The sequence below is a fragment of the Mustela nivalis genome, assembly GCF_964662115.1.
Source record: "Mustela nivalis genome assembly, chromosome: 8".
NCBI classification, from domain to species: Eukaryota; Metazoa; Chordata; class Mammalia; order Carnivora; family Mustelidae; genus Mustela; species Mustela nivalis.
The window spans coordinates 39,192,260-39,212,827 of record NC_139027.1 but is presented as its reverse complement, the minus strand read 5'-3'; the positions used below and the strand labels follow the sequence as shown (position 1 = coordinate 39,212,827).

General features: G+C 36.6%; 1 protein-coding gene across 10 annotated transcripts in view; it reads left to right on the top strand.

Annotated features, from left to right (window-relative positions):
• Positions 1-4,389, top strand: part of KDM3A (lysine demethylase 3A) — a 54,119-nt gene extending 49,730 nt beyond the window's left edge. For all 10 annotated transcript variants that reach the window (XM_082743456.1, XM_082743464.1, XM_082743463.1 and 7 more), the window contains 5 exons: positions 550-669; positions 751-890; positions 2,311-2,487; positions 2,601-2,735; positions 3,679-4,389. In XM_082743456.1, the coding sequence (XP_082599582.1) occupies positions 550-669; positions 751-890; positions 2,311-2,487; positions 2,601-2,735; positions 3,679-3,759 (653 nt within the window). In that variant the 3' untranslated portion in view covers positions 3,760-4,389. The remainder of the gene's footprint in view (positions 1-549; positions 670-750; positions 891-2,310; positions 2,488-2,600; positions 2,736-3,678) is intronic.
• The last annotated feature ends 16,179 nt before the right edge of the window (positions 4,390-20,568 follow it).

Here is a 20,568-nt window from a genome sequence, read left to right as displayed (position 1 = left end):
CAGATTTATGCGTATGTGAGGGGGCTTTCTGTTAGACTCCCCATCTGGAGTGGGCTCTGGGCCTTATGTTTTGCCCCAGAGCACTCTAGGCTGTGACACCCAAAGTTTGAGAACTGGTTGAGCACATGTCCTTTCGGCAGATTCCAGCTTGAGGAGCCACTTCACCATTCCCGAGTCCTGCTTTCCAGTTTTTTGGTTTATGAGTATTTCTTCTTTTCTTGCCGGCACACTGTTTCATTAAAAGAATGTTTTTTCAATGATTTCACCCAGGATTTTTAGTTGTTCTTCGCAGGAGAGTCTATCAAGGACCTACTTTGCCTATCATCAGAAACAAGTCCTAGTGTTAGGACTTGGCTTTTTATTTTTATAATTAACTATTTGATGAGATTATTTTCTTGCAAAATTGAAAGGGTAACATAACTTAAATATTGTTCTCTTTTACATGATTTATATAAGAGACAGCTTTTAAATTTTGTGACCAGATATCTCCCAGGAAGTGGGAGAGACAGTGGCAGCCTTCATAAATTTAAGGTGTTTTTTTGTTGACAGGATTAATTACTCCAGAAGACAGGAAATACGGAACAACAAATCTTCACTTAGATGTATCTGATGCAGCTAATGTTATGGTGTATGTGGGAATTCCCAAAGGACAGTGTGACCAAGAAGAAGGTAGGGTGCTAAGCAGAGAAATGAGACTTAATCTGTAATCTGGAGACTGTGGTCTGATACTTGCTTTTTTCCTTGCTCCAGAAGTCCTTAAAACCATCCAAGATGGAGATTCTGATGAACTCACAATAAAGCGATTTATTGAAGGAAAAGAGAAGCCAGGAGCCCTCTGGCACATATATGCTGCAAAGGACACGGAGAAAATACGAGAATTCCTTAAAAAGGTATGCTTTTCTGTCCTATGGCTTATGAAGACAGGCATGGAGAATAGCACTCTTAGAAACTACTCCATGTGGAGAACTGACTGGCTGTCGGGCAATAACCATAACCTCAAAAGTTTAATCTCTTCGTGTCAGATTGACTAGGCTGAAGCTGGTTGCTGAGGAACAACGATTTCTAAATGATCAAGCGCACACCTCTGAGAAGAGGACCTTGTCTTAAGACTGTGCTTTTTTTTTTTTTTAAAGATTTTATTTATTAATTTGACAGAGATCACAAGTAGGCAGAGAGGCAGACAGAGAGAGAGGAAGGGAAGCAGGCTCCCTGCTGAGCAGAGAGCCCAATGTGGGGCTCGATCCCGGACCCTGGAACCATGACCTTTAACCCACTGAGCCACCCACGTGTCCCTATGACTGTGTTCTACATTATAGTGCATTTGGTGATTTTTGTGCTCTCCAAGTTTGTTCCTCCGATTGTTTAGCAACTATTTATTTTTACTGCTTTAAAAATCTGAGTACCTCAGAAATTCATGTGTAATTCCTTGGCCCTTGATGCCTGTGTTCTGAGTGAGTTACTAAAGTCCCTGTGGGTTTTATCCACCCTCATTTAGTAGTAGGTCAGGAAAGCCTCAGGCATTACTTGTGGCCATTAGCTTGCAAAGGGACATTGGAAAGAAGAATACCGGGGCTTTTAAGATTCCAAGTTTCTATTAGTTGTCAGTTTGTTCAGCAAGGCCTGGAAAGATGGGTGCATTCGGTTTTTATCAGCCAGGATATCTGTGGCTGATACTCTTTAGTTGTTCATGAGGATCAGATCTGAACACCCTACCCTGTTACCTGGTATCAGGTAGGTCCTTAACCAGCATTGGTTTGAATTAAGCTGTTTCTGATTTAGTATAATTTGACTCTTCCAAAACCTGCTGGTCACCATATTGTTCCTCTGATAGCATCTCCCTGAGTTTGTGGGTCTCTGCTGCCAAATACTGTGTCTAGAATAAACATATTTAATCTGTAGCTGTCTTTAGGACTGTTCAGTGACTCGGATTGTGAAATGATTATAGATTTTTAATAGCTGCTATACAGGAAGTCTATATCTAAGGAACTCGAGCCTACTTATGTTCAAAAGTCTAGACCAAACTATTGTTCAAACATAGTATTTAGAAAAATAACGTAGACTGCCAGTCAGAGAGTGTTGGAAATGACAGAAGGGAAAGTCACATTTTCTTTCAATCTTCTCCTGGTTCTTTCAGTTAATGTCTTTGAGTGTTACTTGTCTCTTTCTGCCAGTGGGGTACCTGTTAAGGAAGGCCTGATGACATCTATTGTCTGCCCACACTATCTGGGGGCCTGGGGCAGGGAGTGGGGGAATGCCCTTATTGTGCCTCAATGTGTTACTCAGTTTCATAATATTTCAAATGTATTCTAGGTATCAGAGGAGCAAGGTCAAGAAAACCCAGCAGATCATGATCCCATTCATGATCAGAGCTGGTATTTAGACCGATCACTAAGAAAGCGTCTTCATCAAGAGTACGGAGTTCAAGGCTGGGCTATTGTACAGTTTCTTGGGGATGTGGTATTTATCCCAGCGGGAGCTCCACATCAGGCAAGAAACATTACTTTATTCTCTTTACACTGTAAGATCTTTTGCATGTGTGTTACTTGTGGGGTTTTTTTGCATGTGTGTTACTTGTGTTACATGTAACTTGTGTTTTCCAGGTTCATAACTTATATAGCTGTATTAAAGTGGCTGAAGATTTTGTTTCTCCAGAGCATGTTAAACACTGTTTCTGGCTTACTCAGGAATTCCGTTATCTGTCACAGACTCACACCAATCATGAAGATAAATTACAGGTAACAATATCACTGATTCTTGGCATTCTCTGTCTCTTGCTTCATGGCCCATTACTGACCTAAGAGAGTCAGTGAACTTGACTGTGTCACACTGGGTATAATGAGTTGAATTGGCTTCATGTGTAGTTTCACTGTCTACTTAGGCCAAGGAGGAATGAACATAGAGGAAGTCTCATCTTGGTTTGTGATTGGTTTATACTCTAAGGGACTATGCCCCAAGAGAAACACTTGGGTAATTAAAACAAATCGATCTTTGAGGGACCTGGTTGGGACAGTCGGTCAAGTGTCTGAGGTTTCAGTTTGGGTTGTGATCTTAGGGTCGTGAGATTGAGGACCATGTCTGGGCTCTACACTGAGGGCAGAGTCTGCTTGGGATTCTCTCCCTCTCCCTCTGTCCCACTTGTGCTTGAGTGCACATGCTCTTTCTGTCTCTCAAATCTTAAAGAAAGAAAAAAATACATATTTGACTTCTGATGCTGGCTTAACTGCCAGACATTGGTCTTGAACAAAGACTTTTAGTGCTGTGGTGTTCTCATCCTTGAGTAGAGCAGAACAGAATCTCTGGGATCCAAAGAAGATTTCAGAGAGTAGGTTTAAAGATGATTTTAATAGTGAGTTATGTAATGTAGTTTTATGTTTGGAAAACTAGGGGAATATACAAGTTTTGAAAAATTGTACCTTGGGGCTTGTCTCTCCCTGTACTCACCAGGCTCAGGGTCATGGGACATCAAAACCTATGGAAGGGGGGAAAAGGAGGCATGGGTTTAAAATGTGTATGAGACACTGGCCTAAAGGAGTGTAGGTCCCTTTTAAGTACTGACATTTTGAATACCAAGTTTGAACTTAGAGAGAATGGTAGTAAAACTGGCAGAGGAAATATGTAGTCTTAGTGACAGATTGTGGATTTAGTGATAACCTACCATAATTTCTGCCATTCTTATAGGTGAAGAATGTGATCTACCATGCAGTGAAAGATGCAGTTGCTATGCTGAAAGCCAGTGAATCCAGTTTTGGCAAACCCTAGGGGTCCCAGAGACGCCTTAACCCCTGTACATTGGAAGTGAATTACTGGCAGCTGTTCAAACTCTTCAGGCAGGATTCCTGTGGACTTTGAGATTCATGTTACCTCATCTTCTTTTTTAAACTGTACCCAACTGGTAAGGGTACTCTGTCTAATGTATATTTCTAGTGTTTACACACACTAAATGTGTATATTTAGGAACTATTTACAGAACATGCATCCTTAAACTGTGACTTTCCACCTAGTGCAGAACTTCTACCATGCTGTAAAAACAAAACCTCGTATCCGCTCGGGAACAGTACCTGCAGTTACTCCCCAGCTGTTGGGTGGACAGCTTAGTCAGAATGGGTTATTACTATTAGGAATCACTGCGCAGTTTATTTGGTTGTATTTTGTTCTGTGTCTGAGTACCCTCTCCCTCACCCCGTAGGGCTCAGATGAGCAACGGAGGAAGCGACAGTTCACGGTGCAGTCCCTGCTGTGTTGCATTAGGACTGGCATTAGATAGCAGAAATCAACTACTGTACGATTTTGGGTTTAACCATCTTTCTTTAGTTCAATGGAGTTTTAATTTAAATGAAGCTTTGCTAATTTTAAGTGTTAAGCATTTTGCATTAAAGTATTCCTATAATATTTTGACTCTACTTATTGGCATTATTATCCTCTGGTTGTAGGTTTAACACACTTTTCTCAAATGTTACAAGTCTAAGAGGTTGCTTCAGGAGCACATCTTAAAAGCAACGAAATTAGATGCTATAGTGATTTGGGATTATTATAATAATGCTAACATGGACATAAGTTTCTTCCCAACGAAATAGAAACCTTTTCAAAACCCTTCTGCAAAGAAACATCACCAGTTAGCTAAATTTGTAGTGGAAGTTAACAACAAAATAACAGTGATTGGTTAAATGGTTCTAAAAAGGGATTTCAAAGCGATTGAATTACATTGTCTTTCTTTTGGCCTTTCATAAAGTAAGAGTTCACAAATGAAAAGGAGACTATTAGAAGTTTTAGAACGGCAGTACCTAAAATAGTCCTTTCTGATGGAAGAAATTCATCAAGAAGCCACCTTTCTGTATCTCCCTCATTCTTAGACAGCTATAGTTATACTAAAGAAAAGGAATGAAATTGAAATCGAGTAGTAGAGACAAGGCCTAGAGTGTGGGTTTTTTTCGTATGTGCTCAGAGTAGGAGGTCAAAGATCCCTGCCTAATGCCAGCCCGTCTTCAAACTAAAACCTGTAATGGATGAACTTTGAGAAACATAAATTTCCTGGAAAAAGTAGGTAGACGTATCTGCCCATATCAGTGGGAAATATCTTCCCTGGGAATTTATCAGAAGTTCTTTTGCAGGTTTGGCTCTCAAATTGGGACTGCTACTTAGAAATTTCCCTCAGCTGGAATAGGAAAACTTGGGTCATTTGTAAAGGAAACCAGCTTTAAGCCAGGCCTCAAGGGAATGACAGTTCTAAGATTGTTATTCACAATCAAATACATTATAACAACAAATAGGAAAACTGAAAGCTACCCTGCGCGAGTCAGCAAGGGCCTTCAGATTGCCATATTAAACCTGCAGAGGTTTACAGACTGAAATGATCCAGTGTTATTTTATATTCTGAAATGTTTGCTCTTCTTAAATGAGAGTAGAGGAATATGATGGAAAAATGTGATTTCCAGAAATGACCAGATATGGGAAGAAGCTGAATGGAATTTATAGAAATGAGACATGACAGTTAAAGTAAGAAACTTAGCAGCTGATTTAAACAACAAAAAAAAGTTCTTTTATGAACTGGGAGATTGGTAAAAATACAGAATACAGCATTGGACAATAGGATTCTATAAAGAGATGTTAACTGATAAGCAGGACACCAAAAAAATAACAGATCTGGTGATCAGGGACTGAAAGCCGAGAGGATGGTGAGTGGGGGGTGTTGTCTTGAGAGATAGTTTCTCAGTACTCACAAAGTCATCAGGTTGTGAGAAGCCCACCTGTGTGAAGCAAGGTACATTTTTAAAATCCACATACAATAAATTAAAAGAATACTTAAACAAGTAGATTCTTAAAAGCAGCCAGAGTGGGGAAAACCTGATCCTCAAAGAAGTGACTGACTAACAGGTGACTTCTCCATGACAACAGTGGAGGTCAAAAGAAAGTAGACTCTGTTCTCTCTGTGCTAAAGACCAGAGCCCGAAACAGCAACACAGACCCAGCCAAATTCTTTCCCTGTACTTTATGGAAACTTTCGGACAAAAACCAGAATTTATTTTCGGTCCTTCACTGAAGGAACTTTTAAAGATCTCCTTAGGAGTGAAAATTAACCCATAGCATGCAAGAAAAAATGGAAGACAAGGGAAATTACAAACTCCTGGATACACCGAAACAATAATAGCATTAAACAATACTTTCAGAAGGCAGGTTAATTTTTCTTAAAAAGTTAAACAGTTAGAATACAGCTACTCCACTCTTAGGTTTACTCAAAGGATTGAAACTAAGGATTCAGATACCTGTACACACATGTTCATGGCAGCATTATTCACAAGAGCCAAACAGTGCAAACAACCCAAGAGTCCATCGCAGATGAAGGGATAAACAAGATGTGGCTTATACATACAATGGAGCATTTTTCGATCTTAAAAATGAAATTCTGGCACATGCTACAATATGGATAAATAAGCCAGACCCAAAGGACAAATACATGATTCCACTTACAGGAGAAATATAATCATATTCCTAGAATAGCCAAATTTCATAGAGACAAAGTAGACTGGTGTTGCCAGGGCTGGGAGGAAGGGGTAATGGGAGTTCCTACTTAATGGGTACAGAGTATTTGTATCTGTCTGGGTTGATGAAGGTCTTGGAGGTGGGTGGTGGTGATGGTTGCACAGCATTGTAAATGTACTTACTACCACTGAACTGTATCCTTACAAGTGGTTAAAATGCTCAATTTTTTATTATGTATATTTTACCAAAATAAAAATGAACTCCCAAATAGGGAAAGCCTTTGAAGTTGAATGAGAAAATGACCTCCTTGTTTTTTAAAAACTGAGTAGAAAAGCAGGAAAGAAGGAAAAAATGGGACTTTCCTGAATACTCCGAATGCAAGATAAAGATGGTCTGACTGTAATAAAAGACTCAACTATATGCTGCTTATGAAAGGTATGGATTGACTGTAGGTTCATGTAAACACTAGTCATATGAAAGTAAGTATGGCTATATTGATACCAATTTTAAGTGTTTAAGAGAAAGTGTGTTTTTTTACCAGAAAGTGTGTTTTGTTTGTTTGTTTTTAGGGGGGAAAATTTTTTTTTTTAGAAAATTTTTTTATTTGCTTAGAGTTGATGCTGTTAAGTCAGTTTCAGGTGTACAACATGATTGAACAACTCTATACATTATATATGCTCACCCCAAGTGTAGCTGCATCTGTCACCTTACGGTGCTGTTACATGATTGTTGACTACATTTCCTATGTTGTACCTTTTATTTCTGGTGAATTAATCGTCCTGCAACTTGGAAACCTAAATCTCCCCCTCCCCTTCACCCATTTTGCCCATCCGCCACCTCCCTCTCCTTTGATGATCATCAGGTTATACTCTATAGGTCTGGTTCTTTTTGTTGTTTCTTCTAATTCTTCTTCTTTTTTTTTTTTTTTTTAATTTATTTGACAGAGATCACAAGTAGACAAAGAGGCAGGCAGAGAGAAGAAGGGAAGCAGGCTCCACGCTGAGCAGAGAGCCTAATGTGGGGCTCGATCCCAGGACCCTGGGATCATGACCCAAGCTGAAGGCAGAGGCTTTAACCCACTGAGCCACCCAGGCACCCCTTCTTCTTCTTCTTTTTCTTTTTCTTTTTTTTTTTTTTTAAAGATTCCACATATACATGAAGTCACAAGGTATTTGTCTTGAGAGAAAAAGTTTCAGCAGGCATAGCAGGGTTGGTCAACTCAGTTGGAAGATACAATAATCCTGTTGGGTACACACTTAATAGCAGAGCTTCAAAATGAAGCAAAATTTGACAGAATTAAAGGGGAAAAGAAATTCACAATTACAGCTGGTCATTCTGCCTCTTTCTGTAGTAACTATAAAACCAGTATAAGTACAAAACAATTGAACCTATCAGCCAAATCAACATTTATTAGAACACTAAAACTAACGCTGTAAATAACACGCTTCTTTCAAGAGCATGTAGATTGTTCACCCAGGAAGACCAGACAGCTGCATGCATTTCAAAGGATTACATAAACTGAAATTTTATAGAGTATGTTCTTGATGGGATGATAGTGGGATTTAACGAAAAATCGGTAAAAAGATAACTGCAAAATTCCCAAGTGCTGAGAAAATAGGCAGCATACTTCTAAGTAACCCATTGATCAAAGAAGAAATCAAGATGGAAATTGAATATTTGAAACTGAGTAGTAAAAATATAACACTTCAAAAAATAGTAGGATTTAAAAAAATAGGATTCAGTCACAACAGGGCTTAGAGAGGAATGTATAGTTTTCAATGTATGTATTAGAAAAAGGTTTAAATTACACAAGTAATATAGAATATTTTGGAGATTTTTGCATCTTTGTTAATGGAAGTGTATGGGTCTAAAATTTTGAAATGTTTTTGTAATGTCAGGTTATGATATCAAAGTTACGATAACCTAAAACAAGTTGGGGAATGTTTTCATCTACTCTGAAAAAAATACATACAGGTGGTCCTTGAACAACAACAGCCTTTGCACTGCACACGCCCATTTATAAATGGGTTTATTTCGATAGGAAAATTTTTTTGAAGATTTGCAACGATTTTAAAAACTCTGATAAACCCTGAAGACTAGAAATATAAAAAAAAAAAAATTAAAGAGGTATGTCAAATGCATGAGATGTAAATAGGAACTAGTCTATTTTTTCATTTATACCATAAAATATACACAAATCTATTATGAAAAGTTAAAATTTAATGAAACTGAGGCACATAAACAGACTGTGCATGCTGCCATTCCCACTCAAGAAAACATAAAGATGCAGTGTGAAATAACTGCATGAAATTAATTGTATATATTGTGCCACTTCAGTAATTTCATAACCACCTCCTCTTGCTGTTGAGGTGAACTCACTTAAAACACCATGTAACACTAGTCATCTCTGCATGAGTAGTTCATGTCTTCAGTAAATTGCATATTGTTGTACAAAGTGCTCTTGGAGTTGTCACTTATTTTTGTATTTAGTGCAATAGCATAAACAGAACACCAGGGGACCCATACGAAGTGCCACTAAAGATGCTGGAGGTGCTCCCAAGAAGCAAAGTTATGATTACAAGAAGAAGTTGAATTGCTTGATATGTACTGTAGATTGAGATCTGCTGCAGATGCCCACCATTTCAAGATAAATGAATCAAGCTTGTTGTTAAAATAAGAAAAAGAAAACGAAATTCCCGAAGTCATGGTTGTGCTACACCAGCAGATGCAAAACATCTTTTGTGAAATACCTTTTTAGTGTATTGAAAATATTTATGTGGGTGCAGGATTCCTATAAGAAAGGCATACCCATAGACTAATATCATTTGGCAACAGCTTAAAGCAAAAGGAAGGTAAAGGATTTAAAGCTGGAGACTAGTGCCTGCAAAGGATGGTTTGATAGAAAGGTTTGGCTTTAAAAAATGTCAAGATCAAATAAACTTTTGGGACTTCATTAAAATCAAAAGCTTCTGCACAGCAAAGGAAACAGTCAAGAAAACAAAGAGGCAACTTACGGAATGGGAGAAGATATTTGCAAATGACAGTACAGACAAAAGGTTGATATCCAGGATCTATAAAGAACTCAAACTTGACACACACAAAACAGACAATCATATCAAAAAATGGGCAGAAGATATGAAGAGACACTTCTCCAATGAAGACATACAAACGGCTGTCAGACTCATGAAAAAATGTTCATCATCACTAGCCCTCAGGGAGATGAAAACCACATTGAGATATTACCTTACACCAGTTAGAATGGCCAAAATTAGCAAGACAGGAAACAGCATGTATTGGAGGGGATGTGGAGAAAGGGGAACCCTCTTACACTGTTGGTGGGAATGAAAGTTGGTGCAGCCTCTTTGGAGAACAATGTGGAGATTCCTCAAGAAATTAAAAATAGAACTTCCCTATGACCCTGTCATTGCACTCCTGGGTATTTACCCCAAAGATACAGACAGATGTAGTGAAAAGAAGGGCCATCTGTATCCCAATATTCATAGCAGCAATGGCCATGGTTGCCAAACTGTGGAAAGAACCAAGATGCCCTTCAACAGACAAATGGATAAGGAAGATGTGGTCCATATACACTATGGAGTATTATGCCTCCATCAGAAAGGATGAATACCCAACTTTTGTAGCAACATGGTTGGGACTGGAAGAGATTATGCTGAGTGAAATAAGTCAAGCAGAGAGAGTCAATTATATGGTTTCACTTATTTGTGAAGCATAACAAATCGCATGGAGGACATGGGGAGTTAGAGAGGAGAAGGGAGTTGGGGGAAATTGAAAGGGGAGATGAACCTTGAGAGACTATGGCCTCTGAAAAACAATCTGAGGGGTTTGAAGTGGTAGGGGGTGGGAGGTTGGGGTACCAGGTGGTGGGTATTATAGAGGGCACGGATTGCATGGAGCACTGGATGTGGTGCAAAAATAATGAATACTGTTATGCTGAAAATAAATTTTAAAAAATGCAAAAAAAAAAATGTCAAGATCACAAAAGAAGCAGTTTCTACTGACCAAGAGGCCGTAGAGGAATTCCCACGAGCCATTAAAATCATTGTGGAAAAAGAGTATCTGAGCAGGTTTTTAGTATAGACCAATGGCATTATTTAGGGGGAAAAGTCACAAAGAACATTTATTAGGAAGAGAAGCAAGTACTATAATTTAAGGCAGGAAGGGTTAGATAGGCTAATTCTATTATTACATGCAAATGCAGTTGGATTTCTGATCAGGACTGCCCTTATCTTTAAAGCTCCTGACACGCAGGCATTGAAGGGAAAAGATAAATACCAACTGTGGGTCTTTTGGTTGTACAAGGTCTGGACAAATGAGAACCCTTTTTCTGTATTGGTTACATTCATGCCTTGCCCCTGAAGTCAGGAAGTACCTTGCCCTCAAGGGACTGTGTATTCAAGTTCTTTTGATACTGGGTCATGCCCAGGCTTCTCAGAACTCTTGAGTTTAATTATCACTGAAGTGTCTACTTGCCCCCAAACACATCAATTGAGCCTCTAGATCAGTGAGCTATAGATATATTAATGGTGCATTCTACTCCATGGAAAGGATTGTCAATGCTATGGGAGAGAACTCTGATGGAACATCATGGAAATCTGGAAGGATTACATCATTTTTTGATACTGAAAAAGCTGTGAAAGCCATCAAGCCTGAAATAATGAATTCTTGCTGGAATAAACTGTTCAGATGTTGTACATGACTTAATGGGATTTATGATAGCCAATCAAGGAAATAGATTGTGAATATGGCAAACATGGTAAGGGGTGAAGGGTGTCAAGAAACAGACGTTGCAGAAACTCAAGAGCTAATAGACCCTGTATCAGAGAAATTATTGAAGACCTGATAGGAGTTAACAGTGCTAAACATTGATGGGAAAGGTGCAACGAAACAATGCCCGGAAACAAATTGACATTAGACAATTTGGGAGAAGAGTTCTGATTATTCCAGACTAATTTGACTTACTTTATAATCTGGACCCTTTGATGATACAGGCACTGGAACTAGAGCAAATGGGGGAAGAAGGATTGCTACCAAATAGAAACATTAAGAGAAGTGAAATAACAAGTTAGACATTATGATATATACCCGTAAAGTTACTGAGTGTGCCTGTCTTCCTCTGCCTCCTCTTCCACCCTGCCACTCCTGAGACAGCAAGAGCAACTACTTTCCCAACTCTTTAGACGACTCAACGTGAAGATGAGAGTGAAGTCTTTTATGAGGATCCACTTAGTCAATCGTAAGTAATCAAGCCACACAGTTAATAAGCTTAGTTGTTGTATGTGTGCCTGCATTTGAGAATATAGTAACTGTGTGGCAAGAATGGTATGAGGCATCATCAAGTATGCATTGTGTAGAACATCAGATGTAAGACTTGCATGGAAGTGGACAGCCTATCCTTACATAGGCATAAGGTGAGTAATATTTAATATAAAATTACTATATTAGTTTTTTTACTGTTCTGTAACTGCTTTCAAAGACTTACATTACCATATAGTATGTAATTTGAGAAATTGTGTGCCTGCCCATTATCACCTATCCCAGGTTTTTATGTAACATTCCCAATACTATGAATATGCTACATAATACTGTATGTCATGAAAATCTTACAGTAATTCATTAGTGCATAGGCTAGGGTATTATGAAGCATCTGTATCGATTGTACTAGGCTACATTACAGAGTCCTATTGCTGCTTCATTATCAATGCATGAATTGCTTGTAAATATGAAGTTCTTTTTCACATCTTTTCATTTATTATATCCAAAGTTAGTAATACATGTAACATTTACAGTGTTTTGTATCATATAAAATAATACTGATGTAGGTACTGACAGATGATCCATCTTGTAAACAGATGACATAAGTTTACAGTATTGATAAATACCATACAGTACTGTAAGTGTATTTTTCTCAGTGATGTTCTTGACATTTTCTATTCTCTGACTTACTTTATTCTAATAATATAGTGTATAAAACATATAACATGCCAAATACATATTAATCGACTGTTTACATTTTCATAAGACTTCTAGTCAAAAGTAAGTTATTGGGTTTTTGGAGAGTCAAAAGTTATAGGCAGATTTTTGACTGCTTGGGAGGTCAGCACTCCAAACCTCTGTGTTTTACAAGGGTCAACTGCACAGACTACTCCAGTTTCATACTTTATAATTTCAGTGTTTTCTAATTTTATTTTAGCTATTGGCCTGTCCTATATGGCTTTTACTCTGTTGAGGTACATCCTCCCTATACACACTTGGTTGAGAGTTTTTATCATAAACATGTTGTATTCTATCACATGCTTTTTCTGCATCTATTGACACGATCATGTGATTTTTAAGCTCCTTTTGTTAACATGTATCATGTTGATTTGCAGAGGTTGAACCACCCTTATTCCCTTAGGATAAATCCCATTTGGTCACGGTGTATGATCCTTTTACTGTACTGTTGAATTTGGTTTGCTAATATTTTTTATAAGATTTTATTTATTTGAGAGAGAACTTGCAAGCACAAGCAGGGGTAGTGGCAAGAGGGAGAGGGGAAAAAGCAGTCTTCCCTCTGAGCAGGGAGCCCAATAGTGGGCTCCAGCTCAGGACCCTGGGATCATGACCTGAGCTGCAGGCAGACGCTTAAGTGACTGAGCCACCCAGGTGCTCCAGTTTGCTAATATTTTATTGAGATTTTTGCATCTGTGTTCATCAGGAATATTGGCTTGTAATTTTTTGTGGTGTCTTGTCTGTTTTTTATATCAGTGTAATGATGGCCTTGTAAAATAAGTTTGGAAGTGTTCCCTCCTCTTCTATTTTTTGGGAAGAGTTTGGAAAAGATAATTTCCAGAGGATAAACCTTTGGAAAGGATTATTAATTCTTCTTTGAATATTTGGGAGAATTCACTAGGGAAGCCATCTGGCCCTGGACATTTTTTTGTTGTTGGGAGGTTTTTGGTTACTAATTCATTGTCCTTACTCTAGTATTCAATTTGTTTAGATTTCCTGATTTCTATTTCTCCATGTTTCAGTGTTGGTAAGTTGTATGTTTCTCGGTATTTATCCATTCTAGGTTGTAAAATTTGTTGGTGAATAGTTGTTCGTGGTAGTCTCTTATGATCCTTTGTATTTCTGTAGTATAGGTTGTATTTTTTCTTTTATTTTGGACTTTAATTTATTTGAGTCTTTCTGCTTGGTGAGTCTAGTTAAAGGTTTATCAGTTTTGTGTTTTGAAAGAACCAGCTCTTAGTTTTGTTGATTTTATTCTATTGTCTTTTTAGTCTCTATTTCATTGTTTTCTATTCCTCTTTGTTATTTCCTTCCTTCCACTAACTTTGGACTTTATTCTTTTTTTTTCTAATTCCTTAAGGTACAAAGGTATAATGTTGGGTTGTTTTGAGATTGTTCTTGTTTCTTGATGTAGGCTTTCTTGCCATGGACCTCCCTCTTAGAACTACTTTTGCTACATCCCATAAGATCTGGTATGTTTTATCTCTGTTTTCATTTGTCTCAGGTATTTTTTTATTTGTCTTTTGATTTCTTCTTTGACACACTGTTCATAGCATGTTTAATCTCCACATATTTGTGAATTTTCTAGTTTTTTTCTTTCAGTTGATTTCTAGTTTCATACAATTATCACTGGAAAAGAAGCTTATGATTTTATCATCTGAAATTTAGTAAGCCTTATCTTGTGGCCTGACATATGATCTATTCTGGACAAGTTCCATGTGCACTGAGAAGAATGTGTATTCTTTTAATTTGGGGTGGAAAGTTTCTAGTATATATCTGTTAAGTCCATCTGGTGTAATGTGTTGTTGAACACTGATGTGTTCCTTACTGTTTTTTGTCTGGATAATCTATCTGTTGGTGTAAGTTGGGTGTTAAGATCCCCTTCTACTATTATATTACTGCCCATTTCTCCTTGAGATCTGTTAATATTTGCTTTATATATATTTAGGTGCTCCTGTCTTGAGTGCATAAATATTTATAAATGTATATCCTTTTGTTGGATTGACCCCTTTATCAATATGTAATGCTCTTTTGGTCTCTTACTATAATATTTTTATTATATAATGTTAATTATATAATTATTAATGTATATGTTAATAATATCTATGTGTGTTTTACATATAGATATATTTTTTTAATTTTTTTTTAAGATTTTATTTATTTGACAGAGAGAGAGATCACAAGTTGACAGAGAGGCAGGCAGAGAGAAAGGGAGAAGCAGGCTCCCCACTGAGCAGAGAGCCCGATGCGGGGCTCGATCCCAGGACCCTGGGACCATGACCTGAGCCGAAGGCAGAGGCTTAACCCACTGAGCCACCCAGGCGCCCCCTACATATAGATATATTTAAAGGGTAGTATGACCATGTGGGTTTATCCCAAGGGTGCAAGAATAGTTTAATGTTTGCAAATCAATGCATTAGCTGAGGTAGTATCAGTAGGTTAAAAAGCTTTTGATAAAATTCAGCCTTTTTTGATAAAAATTCTCAGTAAACTATGATAAAGGGCACTTATTAAAGACTACTTTCTCCCAAAGGCAGAAATAGATCAGTTATGTTCTCTTTCTAACCATATGTACACAATATTATACTAGATATTCTAATCAGTTCAACGAGGGAAGAAAAATATTTGAAAGTAAGAAGTAAAATTGTCTTTATTCACACATGGCATGACTGTGTACACAAAAAATCCAAAAGAAATTATAAACTACAATAAACTAATTTAGTAAGGTCATAATAACTATATAAAAATCAGTTGTATTTATAAATATTAACAATAAACAAGTTTAAAATGAAATTTTTAAATGACATTTGTAGTAGCAGCAAGAGAAAATAAAATTCCTCAGAAGAAATATAATGAAAGATATGCAAGACTTTTACATTGAAGACTATAAGTATGACTAAAATTAGAGACTTACATAGAAGGAAAAGTATACCATGCTTCTATGTTAGAAGACTCAATATTGTTCAGATATCAGTTTCCCCCAACATTGTTAGAAGACAACACTTTTTGGTTCTCTCATGTTTCTGCATATACTGTGAGTGAGGCACTGACTACCCTTTATTTTGGACTATCTTCTCAAAGCTGTTTGATAGTAAATAGCCTTATAAGAGATATTATGTCCCTCTGGAAGAAAACTAGCCATTATAAAAGATTTGGATTCCTTAAGTTCATTATCCCTCTCCTGTAATAAACCTCTGTATATGGAGGTATCATCTGGCCCTCTTGACATCACTGTGGGAATTGGGACTTGCACTGCCCCCCAAAATTTTATATATATACATATATATATACATATATATGTATATATATATGTATATATAGTCTCAAATCCTTTACTGGCATCCATGAAAATGTGGCAAGCTAACTTGTTAGTATGTACATAGAGTAAGATGCTTGTAGAATGCAGTGGAATAGGGGCACCTGGGTGGCTCAGTTGGTTGGGCAACTGCCTTCAGCTCAGGTCATAATCTTGGAGTCCTGGGATCGAGTCCCACATCAGGCTCCCAGCTCCATGGGGAGTCTGTGTCTCCCTCTGACCTCCTCGCTCATGTTGTCTCTCACTGTCTCTCTCTCAAACAAATAAAATCTTAAAAAAAAAAAAGAATGCAGTGGAATAATGACACAGAAGGAAAATATGTTGCTTTAAAAGCACTTACTGGAAAACAAAAAGAACAAGTTAAACATGTAACTCAAAAAACTAGAAAAATAAGACAGTACACAAAAGGAAGAGACTAATACAAGCATACTAATACAATTTGTACTAATACAAGTTAAGAAATAGAATGACAAAATGGAAGCTGAATTTGAAAAAAAATAGTAAAGTAAACTTCTGGCAAGACTGATGAAGATAAAGTACAAGTGAACATATTGAGAGTGAAAATGAAAATATGAGTACAAATATGGCAGAGATTTAAAAAATCTTAAGTGAATTATTGTTAGTATTTTAATTTATTTTTTTAAAGATTTTATTTATTTATTTGACAGACAGAGATCACAAGTAGGCAGAGAGGCAGGCAGAGAGACAGAGAGAGAGAGGAGGAAGCAGGCTCCCTGCTAAGCAGAGAGCCTGGTGTGGGGCTTGATCCCAGAACCCTGGGATCATGACCTGAGCCGAAGACAGAGGCTTTAACCCACTGAGCCACCCAGGTGCCCCAATATTTTAATTTAAAACAGATGAAATAGTACTCTAGAAAAATTATCAAAATTGACTCTGAAAATCTGGATAAATAGTATTAAAATAACTGAATTACTAAAAACTTTTGCATTATAACCAGATGCTCTAAACGCAGCAGGCACAATTTAAAGGTGAGTTTATACAAGCTTAGAAAACAATCTTTTTTTAATGCAAAATCGCCTAGAGGATAGAAAACAAAGACTACTTAGTGGATTTTATAAGGCTTGTACACTTGATACCAAAAGAGACAAGAGTAGTAAAAGAAAAGGAAATTACAGGCCAGTATTACTTATAAACATACTGGCAAAAATCCTAGGTAAATTATTGATAAGTTCAAATCTAGCATGTATAAAACATGATGTGTCATTACAAAAAGATTAAGAAATGAAAGTCTCAGTATTTAGATATTAGCTAACATATTTAACAGAAGAAGGCAAAAATCCATGTGATCATCTCAAATATACAAAAAGTAATTTAATAAAATCAACATAGATTTAATTGTATAATTGAGTGGCATTCACAGATCTCTGTAACTAGCAACATTATCTCTTTCCAAAAGATTTCATCACCCCAACAGAAACTCTGTACCCTTTAAGAAATAACCCTCTTCTCCCTTACCTCTAGCACTTGATAGCCTCCAGTCAATTTCTATGAATTTATATATTTTAGATATTTCTTATAAATGGAATCTTAATATCTATGCTTTTGTGTGTAACTTATTTTACTCAGCATAGTGCATCAAGATGCATCCGTATTGTGACATGTTACCAGAATTCATACTATGGTATATACGGCTGAGTCATCTACTGCATAAGGCATTTTGTTAATCTGTTCACTTGACGATGGATACTTGAGTTGTTTCCACCTTTTTACTATTGTGAATAATGCTGCTATGAACACTTATGTACAAGTATCTGAGTCCCTGTTCTCAATCCTTTGGAGAATATAACCTGAGAGTGGATATCTGAGTCAGTGGTAATTATATATTCACCTGATGGAGGTACCCCCACAGTGTTTTCCACAGTGGCAGTACCATTATACATTCCCACCATGTTGGTTTCAGTTTTTTAAATCACCAACACATGCTATTTTCCATTTTCTCATATTCATAGGGGTAAAATGTCCTCTCGTTGTTTGCTTCTTTCTAATGATGTTGAGTATATTTTTGTGTGCATATTGGCTACTTGAATATCTTCTTTGTAGAAATGTCTACTTAAGTCTTTGCACATTTTTTAACTGGGTTGTCTTTTTGTAGCTATGGGTTCTTTATATGTTTTAGATATTAAACCATTAATAGTTAAGACATGCCATTTGCATATATTTTCTCCCATTCTGTGGGTTGTCTTTTCACTCTCTTGCTAGTGTCCTTTGAGGCAAACAGAGAAGGATAGATCAGACTTACCTATTTTTTACTCTTTTGGCTGTGCTTTTGGTGCTATATTTAGGAAAAAATGCCAAATTCAGTCCTAAGATTTGCTCTTATGTTTTCTCCTAGGAATTTTCTAGTTTAACTCTTAAATTTAGGTTTGAACTATTTTGAGTAATGTTTGAAGCTCACTATTTTGAATATGGATATTTCTGTTTCTTAGCACCATTTGTTGAATAGATTGTTCTTTCCCCATTGAATGGTCTTGACACCCCCATTCAGAAAACAGTTGATCATAGATGTGAGGGTTCTACTAAGCTTCCAGTATCTTCTATTAGACTATATAGCTATCCTTATGACAGTGGTGCACTGTTTTTATTCTTGTAGCTTTTTAAAATAGTATATATTAAAATAAAGAGTCATAAATCTTAACTCTGTTGTTCTTTAATTTTTTTTTTTTTTAATTCAGGGTCCCTTTAAATTCCACATGAATCTTGAATCTAGGTCTTTCCATCTCTAAAAACTAAAATGCATCTGAGTTTTGAAAGAGATTACACTGAAACTACATATAATGGTTTGAGTAGAACTATCTTAACAATGTTAAGACTTCCAGTCATCAATATGTCTTTCAATTTATTGGTGTCATCTTTTCCCTCCCAGCTTTATGAGACATAATTGTCATATTGTGTAAGTTTAAGATGTGCGAGGTATTCATCTGATATATTTACATATTCCTAAGTGATTATCTAGTGGTGTCTTTAATTTATTTCAGCACTGTTTTCTAGTTTTCAGTGTACAAATTTTATGCTTCCTTGGTTAAATTTATTCCTATGTATTTTATTGTTTGATATTACTGAAAATAGAATTGGTTTTGGATCATTCCTTGATAGTATATAGAAATGCAACTAGTTTTTCTTTCTACCAGTTTTTGCATGATTTTTTATCCTGCAGCTTTGCTGAATTTATCAGTTCTGACGGAGTGTACGTATGTGTAAGAGTTTTCTACATGTAAGACCATAAGAACAAAAATAATTTCACATCTTCCTTTTCAGTCTGGATACCTTAACTTTCTTTTTCTTACCTATTTGCTCTTGCCAGAACTTCCAGAGGATAAATTTTATTACCAGTGGGAATAAAAGCACTTCAAAGTAGGCATCCTTGTCTTGTGATCTTTTTTTTTTTTTCTTTGCTTCCCTGCTTATGCTTATATATTCAAATAAATCCACACTACTCTCCCCTTGCTCTTTTCCCTGTATTTTTGTGACACACTTTCTTTTTTTTTTTTGGATAATTAGGAAAGTTGTTGCCATGGAGGATTAACTCTGGATTCCATTTTGCACTTAACTTTGTAATCCCACAGGTGTTTTTTTTTTCCCCCCTCCAAGACTTTCAGTTTCCCATCTTACCATCTAGATTTTCAGTGTCTGATTAAACTACAATTTCTTTCTCTTTCTGTAAGACCTGAGGCTGAGAAATTTTTTTTTAATTTCCATAGGAAAAACTAAATTTGATCACTTAACAAGTGTGCTATGTATGGAAGATGCAAGAGGAATAATCTAGCTCAGATACTAAGAGTGCTGAGTGAAATCAATAGCAAGGTTTTTTTTCAAGTCCCTCATCACTTGTTTTATTTATTTTTCCATTTGTTCCTTTTACTTTTGGTGTCAGATTAAAAAAAAAAATCCTCTCCACGACCTATGCCAAGTGGCTTACGACCTGTGTTCATCTTCTAAACATTTTATGGCTTCTGGTCTTATGTTCAAATCTTTAATCCATTTTGAGTTAATTTTTGGGTATGGTGTAAGATGATGGTCCAGTTTGATTCTTTTGCCTATGGCTGTCCAGTTTTCATGACACCATATATTATATACTTACTCATTTTTCATCCTTTTAATCACTTGGTTTTTTTTTTTCTTATCATTTTGTTGTTGTTGTTGTTTGTTTTGTTTTAAATGTAAGCTCTATTCCCAGCTTGGGGGTTGAGCTCTCACAACCCCAAGATCAAGAGTCACATGCTCTACCAATTGAGCCAGCCAGGCATCCCATCTTAAAATCTATTTCGGTCTGATAATAATATAGAAACCCCATAGTGTATCACATTTGAGTACTATTCATATGGATTATCTTTTTGCCTTTTTTTTAAAAAACCATTTGTACTGTTTTAGCCACTGAGTTTTTTGCTTTTATTCCACTATATTTAACATACAGTGTTGTATTCATTTCAGGTGTGCAGTATAGTGACCCAGCAATTCCATCCATCACCCGTGTTCATCATAAGTGTACTCCTTAGTCCCCATCACCTGTTTTACCCATCCTGGTAACCATCAGTTCTCTATAGCTAAGAGTCTATTTCCTGGCTTGTCTCTTTTTTTTCCTTTCATTTTTTTTGTTTCATAAATTCCACATGTGAATGAAATCATAAGGTATTTGTCTTCCTCTCACTGACTTATTTTGCTTAGCATTATACCCTTTAGGCTCTGTCCATATCATTGCAAATGGCAAGATTTCATTCCTTTTTATGGCTGAATAATATTCCTCTTTG